Genomic DNA, 10,757 nt, shown 5'->3' with positions numbered 1-10,757 from the left:
TATATATATATATATATATATATATATATATATATATATATAGCACTGGGTCCTGCCAGTTGGGTCGGAAACTGTTTTGTTGGAATATACAATACTAAAGGCTGACCATACAATCAGAGCCTAGAGAGTGGGGGTAATTTGATATTCAATAAATGATTGCTGGATAAACAGAGAATTACCCTGTAACCTTGTGAATAAGTTAACTAAGAGAAAATACCTGCAGTATATTCTGCAGATTAGAGCAACATATACAGGCAGCTGCTGGATTTACCAGAGCATCTCTTTAGTGATTTGATGAGATCTCATGGAACAGATCAGCAGCTCATCATCTGGATTAAAACATATAAGGTCTTTACACCCATCCAGGACGGTTGCCTAATGCCCAGAGAATAATTCCCCAATCAGCACAATGACACACTTCTACACACACTTACACACGCACACACACATACACACATACGCATACACACTTACGCAGACACAAAGGTCTGAATGAAAAACATCTGTCACTTTTAGAAGTCTGCTTATCTGTCCCAGCCATGTCAGCTCTCTGCCATGTGAGCATAAAGGCAGGGATGGTGTTTTATGTTTTCAGATGAGTTTTGTGATAACCACACAGCTTTAGCTTCAATGCAGATCAAACACAGAGAGAGCCTGGAGGGCTGATAACCCCAGTCAATGAGTCTTTGGGTAAAATAGACACAAAAGAAGGCAATTAATAGTTTATCTAACACATGAAAAGCAGGGTTTACACTCCCCACCCCCCATTTCCACACCCCCCAAAAATGAATCCCTTGAAGCCACCCTTGCCACCTCCTCCCATCTCCTTACTTCTCCTTCCTCCCTCCCACACTCTGAGGTCTGAGCTGCATGCTCACTGTCCCGAAACATGATGAACCATTCAGCCCTATGGGAATTTCTCCTCCCAGCAAGCTCGCGTCAGCTACATCTGTGTCGGCCAGCCAGTGCCGATGCAGCAGCAGCAGCAGCAGCAGCAGCAGCAGCAGCAGCAGTGTGGCAATGACTTCACTCAGACTCACTCTGTTTTAACTTAACTGAGCGACAGCACAGTTCATTGGGCTCCAGCTTGAACTGAGGGGAAAAGTTCTCTCTTCTCTTATGCCTTTTGCTTCTCATTTTACTGTTTTATTAATAAGTGAAGGAGGATGCTCTTACAACTTGAGGATACTTTTGTCATCTGAACACACCAAGGCTGTGTTGGATGATGAGGAGACTGTGATGCTGCCTTTGGGGATGACCAAAGCCACCGCCTTCTTCTTCTTCTTCTTCTTTTCTCCATCCAGATTTTCCGCTGCTTCTAAGCTCCCCTCTGGCATGCGAGGGTCAAGTCAGCAGGATTTCTCATCCACCCAATCCCCCTTCAGACTGGGCTGCGATTCTGTTCCTCAGTGCCACACTTGACCTGAAGGCAAAACAAAGGGATTAACAATGAACTTTGTTCCCACCTGGAGACACAGTAAGCACTCTAACAGAAGGATAAGAGATCCGGTGAAAGTCGACTGTGAGTATTTATCCCCTGTTATATCAGAGACTTGTCTTACAGCCTTTAAAGAATCAAAAGTGATTGAGCAAGCAGTTTTTGATTGATGCAGATAGGCATGACCTGGATTTAAGGGAAATAGCATCATGTGTTCACAAGTGCATGTCTGAGAGGTCTCTGCATGTATTTTTAATGTAGCCTTTTACCTTAATGAACGCAATGGAGGATATTCATGTGCATGTGTTCCCTCTGAAGACTTGGTGAGAGAGAAAGTGCCATACATTACATTTAAGTGTGGAGTCACGCAACTAGTATGTTTTTGAGCTTAGATATTGTTGAGTATATTGACAGAGAGGTGTTTTAATTTGCCTCTTCAATGAGTGGAGTATTGGTTTCAAACTCTATTCCTTCTTTCCAAAAATCGTGTCATTTATGCATCTCTCATCCATCCTTTAGGTTTTTTGATGAGCGGTTTTGGCCTATTTGTTCTGAACCCTTTTCCACAGCTCAGTCCTAGTTTTTCACTCCCTGTCTCCCCTTAATCTTCTTCAAGACTTCCCTTTGAAAAAAGCATCCGAAAATCAAAGCTGTATCCCAAAAGGACACAAATTATTTGAAGCTGAAATTATGACACCCCCCCCCCCCCCCCCCCTTTCAAAAAAAAAAAAAAATCAATAAATTTTTTAAAAGCTGCTGCACACATGCTTCCAGTCTCCTTTTCCCTCCCCTCTTTGATTAAGTGGAAATGACAAAACAAGAAAGGATTAAGCAGTGAACCGTGATTTTAACGAGTCCACCCAGTCCCCATGGATCTGGTGAGGTGTTACAGCAATTGTGAAAAGGTGCTGGTGCTGCTCATAAAAACCCAGGCAGTACAGTTCTCGCTACATGGAATAGAAATCGTGACCAGATTGTTGTGCATCACTTCTAGTTTTAATATTTTCACATTTCTGTGGGTCTATTCGAGTTAGATAGCTGGCAACACTTGCTTTTTTTCTGCAATCAGCGGGACATGTGTTACACAAATTAACAAATACTACAGCAGCTTCAGCGACAGACACCACATGCAGATACATTAAAATTATTCATTTTCTTATGCGCAATCTTTAGTAAAAGCAGCATGAAACTCTTTACTCAAGATCACAGATGAGTCTAAAGCAGTGTCATTATCCAAGTGATGGGATTTTAATGAAATTTTGCACATAAAAAGAACTCCTTGAAGCATTAGTGGATCATACTCATCTAATGGTCAAATTTGTCTGATCCTATCGAAAAACAGATTTCAGGAGAGAAACAAATGTGTTGGAGCACAGGCAGAAGAAAACACTTTGTTAGGGACAAGATGCATGCTTCTCTGATTGTTTTGGTTATATTCCGACGAAAGGAGCGAGCGTAAGACACATAAAAATGTATTTTAGATTGCATGTTTCAGATTAAGGTCACACACACACAAATATTTTAATCTCCTTTATTCCTCCTAAAACAGACAGATGCAAGCATATTTCAGGTCCTCCTCTAGGTCGTCACATATGCAGGAATCTGAACCATGGGTCAGTGGTCTGATAGGCCGCTTGAACCATTGTGCCAAAGAGCTCTGGGCTGATTTGCACATCATACATACTCATCACACACACACACACACACACACACACACACACACACACACACACACACACACACACACACACACACACACACACACACACACACACACACACACACACACACACACACACACACAAAATGCGCGATTTGCTTTCACTTTTCTGCTGTGCAGGGCAGATGTGCTGCAACCAAAGCAGAGTGGACAAAAAGGTTACCTATAACTTGAAGGCCTGGTTGGGGCCAGTGTATGGAGCTACTGCACAGGAGCTCTGGTGGCCGGGTGCCAGAGGACCTACAGGAAGACACCCTGGAACATGTCTGCCCCATACACACGGATGGATAACCAGGGCATTATTTATTACTCAATCAATCCCACAACCAACAAAATAATTTAGAGAGTAGTTACCTTAGATACCTTTTGGATGGTTGTACGTTGAGCTACAGTCTATGACAGTGAGTAGGTATTATTGTTACCTTGATGGAAGAGATGTTATAGCACCATTCTTTCTCACATAAATAACCTCTTGGAGTAATGTTGTCATTTACGCACACTGTTTAGTAGGCTATAAAAAGAGGCAGACCAGGAATTCTACACGCGTCTTTGATTCAATCTCTTGGGGCTAGACAGCATCACTTAGCTCTTCCCCAACATGTGTCCCATTTGATACCAAACCTCTTCCGGATAAAGTCCAAAAGCAGAGGCCACAGTGGACCATATCCACTATTTATAGTGGTGCAGAGTCTGTGTTTACCCCACACTCTAAGTTCTGAGTGTACCATTAGAACACTTCCTGCTTTGATTTAGAAGCTATTAGCTGGCTTGACTTGTTCCACCAGTTGAGGTCAAGAGGTAGAATGAGTTCATATGCTGTGTGTGATTGTGTGTGCCCAGCAGCACAACATGCATTGGTGAGTCAGGAGACGTCCATTACTCAAACTTGTTTAATGTCATCACAAGTTAATGTTATTGTTGGCAAGGATCATCAACAGTTTGGCATCCACTGGTTGTTCCGGGAAGAAAAACAACAACGAAACACTATTCTGACTGATGCATTTGGTTAATTCCCAATACACTGGCCTTCAATCTGTTAGCATTTCTAATCAAATCATCAATCAATTAGAGAATGCCCTCAATTAAGCTCAAAGCCATGAAATTTTAGACTTTTTTAAATCTGTCACTGCACTTCTGTCTGTTAAACATGAGAAATATTTTCAGTTAGTTTAGTTCAGTACTTCATTTGTTTATTGTTTTGTAAAGTCCCCTTTAATTTACAATGCTGTAAAAAAGGCAGGATTAGCCTTTGTGGCTTATTTTCAGCTTTAGTCCCTGACCAGGTGTCAAATAGTCAGCCTGAAATGTTATCATTAAGTTTTAAAATACAATAAAATACATTACAACCATGGTTACAGCAAGCCTAAAACAAAAGGAAAAGACACAACATATCACACGCAATTAGATCAGGTACAAACAAAGCACATCAAAGCAATTCATGCAATAAAGACAAGACTGAGACAATAAAGGGTGAAGAATAATCATGGGGGCTAAAGCAAGTAGGAGACATATTGTGGAGGCAGGTAGCAGCAAATGCTATATCACATCAAACGGGGTGAAAAAATAAAAGGTAAGCTGATTAAGCAAATTAGACCTTCAGGTTTTTTTGTTTGTTTTTTTAAATTAATAAAGCCACCTTGAGAGACAGGTGGTGCTGCTAAAAAATAATTTCATTATATCAACAATGCTAATGTAGCCTCTGAACCTAATTTCTAGGCTGTTTGTGTTGTTTGTACCTTTAAGTGACATTTCAAGCAAATATTGGACAATACATCATGCCTTGCTTTTTTCTTTTGTTTCTTTTCCATAGGATATCTGTCTATCAACAGATTGTCCATAAAATTCTGTCCTCAAACTTTTTATCATTGCAACACCTATAATTTTATGTTGTTGTTAGCATCTTAGCACTTCAAAACAGGTGACAGTTTTTCATTGTGTCTATTAGCTGGAATGGCAAACTCAAGGCTTTATAAAGTAAGTCAACAAAAAAACAGTGTTTTTAAGTTAGTTAGTTTTATTAAATTCAACAATATTTGATTAAACAAGAAAGCTAACAAGCTTAGCTTGCAATGTTTATAAGCCAACATCAACCCATCACCAGTAGATGCAATTCAAGGAACGTGCTGGTGCATGGCAATAGTTTCAAAGGTTGCTTAGCCATCAATCAACATACTTGAAAAGTATATAAGTGGATGCTAAGTCAGGGAGTTAATAGTTGAGGAAAATTGAAATTTTGGTTGGAAACTGACAGTGCCTTCCCAAAAGCCACACCCCAAGCAAAATGACACAAAGTCTTTGAGCTAAATCATTTCACCTCTGGGTGGAAGACCTAAATGGTTTTTCTTTATTGAGAGGGTTTATGCTCAGGTTAGCGATAAGATTAAAGAGACAAATTGCCCAATTCTGCTTACCAGAAAAAAACAAACAGGGAATTCTTTGGACAGATTCATAACCTCCCCTAAGCGTAACAGTGTAATGATGTAGGGATTTGAGTGATGTGATATGAAATGTCGCCATATAACAAGATAAGGCAATCCAAGTCCTGCAGGAGGTCCCCCGCAGTGGCTGGAATGTTATTTGTGTGGGCCTCAGGCTGCTGCTGGCACTCCTGCTAACCTGGAACTGTCAGACGAATGCCAATAAGAGAGGAAGTCATTTCTCCAGTACGGACTAAGGACTTTCCAAAGTGTTTCATTATTGGCAGTAGTTTCATCCATACAACTAAGGGAGAGCTTTCCAATAGCAAGAGGGTGAAGTTTAGAGGGGGTTTTTTGTTTTTGTTCCAGACACTTGGAAATTCATGTAAATGAGGGCAGAGTACAGTGTATCACATGAAATAAGGCCATTTCGGGTGAATGTATAATTAGATGCAGCAATCTGGGCATTAAGAAAATGAAGCAGGTGTAGCTTTTTTTTTTTTTTTTTTTTTTTAGCAAACTTTATTTTCTGCACATTTCTATGAGGAATACATGGAGTGGGATAAAAGCTATAGTAGAGCCAGAGTTACATTTCTGTAACCCAAAGTTCATCGTTTGATCACCCATCCAACCACCTAAATGCTGTTCCCCTGCCCATAAAGTGTGCCAGTGCAAGCACACCCATCTTCCAGCAGTGGCTGCAAGCCTGAGGGTTGAATTGTTTCATTCACAGGGGGGATTTTCTCTGTGGAGATGATTAGCCTCAAAGTTTACTGATGCTCCACACAGACAGTAACAAATAGTGTCTCCTCTACTGTGGATCCATGCCAGTGCTGCTTGAGTCATTTCTAAAAGTCTGGAAAGTTTAAACATTTGGAGCTGGGAAGATTGAGTACCACGCATAGATCCTGGGCTGTGACTTGGCACAGACATACCCTTTATGATAAACTAAGCAAGTGGTGTTGCTGAAAATACAAATGGCATGGCACCAAGTTGGCTGAGGTTGATCCTGAGAGAAGAGCGTTGTTTCTAAAAAAGAGTGGCTCTGTTATCTCAACAGAAAGTGTGCAATAATCTCAGAGACACGTCTTACAGTCATATACAGTAAGTACAAAGTTTGTGTTATCCCCAAGGAGTATAACTCAGCCAACTTTTCATAAAGGACATCAGGGAATATAATGCTGCTTCAATACATTAACTGTAAACCTTTGAGACAAGAGAGAGACCATGTGACAATGTTGTTGATTTGTAGGACATGAAAGACGAAACATCTTGTGTTTAATGATCTCCATCAGCTTGTTTTAAACATACAGGTCCAGGTTGGTATGGACAGCCCCTTTGTCACTTCTTTACACTGCTGCATTTAGAGATCAAAATGTGCAAAATGTGCATGTACACCACTGCTCCAATCTGTAGGTAACAGGTTGTGTGGAGGGTATGTACTGCCCTCTACTGGTTATGGGTATGTACAGTAGTTATTTGTAGTTGAAGCCGGTGCATGTGACCTGAGTGAGGGAGTGAGTCATTCCAGCAGAAGCGCTAAATACTGCATGTTGAATAGTAAATGAAGGTTAGGATCAGGCAGAGCTGCAGCATAGAGGGACAATAAAAGCAGTTATGGTTGTTTAATCTGTTGTTAAGATTTCTTGGTAAGTTTGCTGTGAAAAGATTATTTTAAGGTCACACTAAGAAGTCTCAAACTTTCTAAGGAAGAGCATGACGTTTCCATTAATAATCATGTAAACACAAAATTTATTACAGTATTTTTTAGACCTGATATTTAGATTCTGTGCTTCTACAAGTTGTATTCCACTCATTATTTGAAAAATGTATGTTGTAACATTTTCCAGATGGAACAAATTCCTTTCTCTACCACCACTGTAGTGTATCAAAACCAGTAAAAACATTTGTGTATATTGACCTGTGTGCTTGAGGATGAGGATTGCATTTCAGTTACAGGGATAGAGCAGTGTATAATGATATAGAAGCCATAATGACCTCTCTCTGATATTCCTTTGAATATATACTCATCCACCAGGCAATCAATCTCCTCCCCTGAATCTAATGCGTGCAGGTCATATGAATTGGAAATTGATGTCAGCAGATGAGACTCTGAATTAGCTCCTCTATGTTTGAATTAACCTTGCAACAGACCGGCAACCTCTTTGTATGAAATTATCAATTTCTCTTTGCCCAATGCTTCACCTCCCTCTGGTTAGATAAGGGACACATTCATAAATTTAAGCTAAAGATTTCCGAATAACAAGCCAGAAACATCACAAAGAATCTCAGATCAAACAAGTTGTTTTCACACTAAGCACTGAAGAAATCCTTCATAAACCAGAAGTTACCAAATCATCTTAATCATTCATTTGTTTGGATTTTGTCACAAATAGTCACATAAAATCAGAAAACCTGGCATCGTTTTGGGTTATGAACACTTATGTGCTATTAAAGGAGCAGAACAGATTTAGATCAGGAAATTAAATAATGTCATGACCTGAATTTTAAAATGTGCCACAGATGTTTGCAGAGATTGCCTGGAACTGTCCATATGGTACCTCACATGAGCTTAATTTGATTATGTGAACAGCGTGACGACAATAGATAAGTGACATCATCTAGTATGAAAATGAAAGCAACCTTTTCACTAAAAGCTTCATAAAGACTTGTGGACAGATAAAAGAAAAATGCTTTATCTAAGATGAATGACAAAATAATTTAGTTAGAAAAAGAAAAATAATGTTCAAACTTGCAATTTTTTCCGGTGAAGTGTGAACATTTGTTGCTCAACATGCTGATTTGATGCCATCTAGTGGCAGTGAATGGAACTCTTTTGAAATTATTTATTTTTTCTTTTCTCTGCAGGAGCTTGTCCTTAAAATGGAAAATCTGGACACTTTTGTTGTGGCTGCATGCTACTAAACAGGAAACGCCATGGAGGAAGAGAGCATGTTGAACTCTTCTGTCAACACCAGTACCATGGATATCCACCTGGTCACGCACAGTCTCTGGGAGGTGATCACCATCGCCACTGTGTCAGCCATCGTCAGCCTGATCACCATAGTGGGGAATGTTTTGGTGATGCTCTCTTTTAAGGTGAACAGCCAGCTAAAGACGGTTAATAATTATTACTTGCTGAGTCTGGCGGCTGCTGATCTCATCATCGGCGTCTTCTCCATGAATCTGTACACCTCGTATATCCTGATGGGATACTGGGCCTTGGGAAACCTGGCCTGTGACCTCTGGTTGGCTCTGGACTATGTAGCCAGTAATGCCTCTGTCATGAACCTGTTGGTGATCAGTTTTGACAGATATTTCTCCATCACCAGACCTCTGACCTACAGGGCCAAACGGACGCCTAAACGAGCCGGGATCATGATCGGACTGGCCTGGTTGGTGTCACTTATTCTGTGGGCCCCTCCTATTCTTTGCTGGCAGTACTTTGTGGGGAAAAGGACTGTCCCTGAGAAGCAATGTCAGATCCAGTTTTTCTCTGAGCCTGTGATAACTTTTGGGACAGCCATCGCTGCCTTTTATATCCCCGTATCAGTCATGACAATCCTTTACTGTCGCATCTACAAGGAGACAGAAAAAAGGACCAAAGATCTGGCGGAGCTGCAGGGGATCAATTTTACAACAGACCAAGGGGTTACACAGCCTCAAAAGACGATAATCAGATCATGTTTTAGCTGTAAATTAAGATCAACTTCACAAGACAGGACTCAGGCCTCTTGGTCTTCCTCCAGTAGGAGTAATGCGGCAAAATCAACAGTTACCACCAACGATGAGTGGTCCAAAGCTGGTCAGCTGACCACCTTTAACAGTTACGCCTCCTCTGAGGATGAGGAAAGGCCCGTATCTCCTGCTGGATTCCAGACCTCCTTCAGGAACCAAGCCTGTGAGACCATCAAGAGTGGAGTGGGCAGCGAGAGTGAGCAGCTCAGCAGCTATGAAGAGGACAGCTTCTTCCAGACGCCGCCAAAAAGCAACTCTCAGAAGAGCAGCAAAGGCGTCTCCTACAAGTTCAAGCCTGTGGTCAAAGACGCTCACACCGAAAACCACAGCAAGAATGGAGACACCAAAATGGCCTCATCGACCTTCTCCTCAGCTGAGTCCATGAGCGCTCCATCCACCTCCTCAACGTCAAAGCCTATAGATGGTTCTCTGAAGAACCAGATCACCAAGAGGAAGAGGATGGTGCTGATCAAAGAGAGGAAGGCGGCTCAGACTCTCAGCGCCATCTTACTCGCCTTCATCCTGACATGGACACCATATAACATTATGGTGCTTATTTCCACATTCTGCTCAGACTGCATCCCTCTTTCGCTATGGCACCTGGGATACTGGCTGTGCTATGTCAACAGCACCGTCAACCCCATGTGCTACGCTCTCTGTAACAAGACTTTCCAAAAGACATTCCGCATGCTCTTACTCTGCCAGTGGAAGAAGAAAAGGATCGAGGAGAAACTGTACTGGTATGGACAAAACCCTGTGGTCGGCACAAAACTGACATGAACCACTTTTCAGTGGCTGGGTGTTGTCTGTTTCTCACAATTAGGAGATATGAGAGTAAAACAAACCATATAAAGGGGCTGGCACTGCTTTAAGTGCTGCTTCTTAATCAGTAGGTGTGCTGTAATGTGTGCAAAATGCGGCTCCAACTTTGGAAAATTAAGTACATAATAAATAGTATTTCACTGCAATCAGTGACACTGTAAATAAACTCTCAAATGTCAAAAAGTTCCCAAATTGTCCTCAAAATTAATCACATAAAACAAGAAATGCCATGAACTAATACACAGATTGTTTCGTATTGTACTTTGCCATTTATTCAAGTTGCACACTTCCAAAGGTCATGTAAAATTGCTCCAATCAAATAATTCATGCTGTGAATTGATTTAAAAAATATATAAACAAATACAGACATTTCTCAAGTTGATGCTCTTACATTCAAAGTGTCAAAAATGTGCAGGTACATTTATTTTGCAGGTATTGTGTTTGTTTTGAGAATGCACTTTTTTGGAATTGCTATTTTATTTTGAAGGGCTAATAATTGTTGTCCTGATGTCTGATTCTGCTTGCTTGGTCTAGATTGCAACTTGACGAAAATTAAAGCCTTTTCACATGTGCCAAAGTCATTAGTCAGAGGAGAGAAAATAGATGCAGCGTTATCATTCTT

General features: G+C 40.9%; 1 protein-coding gene across 1 annotated transcript; it reads left to right on the top strand.

The window, feature by feature from the left end:
* Positions 1 to 1,058: 1,058 nt before the first annotated feature.
* On the top strand, positions 1,059 to 10,643 carry chrm5a (cholinergic receptor, muscarinic 5a). The gene is made up of 2 exons (XM_074691303.1): positions 1,059 to 1,522; positions 8,444 to 10,643. Exon 2 carries the CDS (start codon positions 8,513 to 8,515, stop codon positions 10,091 to 10,093), a length of 1,581 nt encoding a protein of 526 aa, XP_074547404.1. The 5' UTR covers positions 1,059 to 1,522; positions 8,444 to 8,512; the 3' UTR covers positions 10,094 to 10,643.
* Positions 10,644 to 10,757: the final 114 nt, after the last annotated feature.

This window comes from Halichoeres trimaculatus, unplaced genomic scaffold (assembly GCF_033239565.1).
Source record: "Halichoeres trimaculatus isolate MK-OKI-2021-1 unplaced genomic scaffold, fHalTri1.1 fHalTri1_scaffold_17, whole genome shotgun sequence".
NCBI classification, from domain to species: Eukaryota; Metazoa; Chordata; class Actinopteri; order Labriformes; family Labridae; genus Halichoeres; species Halichoeres trimaculatus.
The sequence above is the reverse complement of the archived record's forward strand: the minus strand, read 5'-3'. Positions and strand labels throughout refer to the sequence as shown.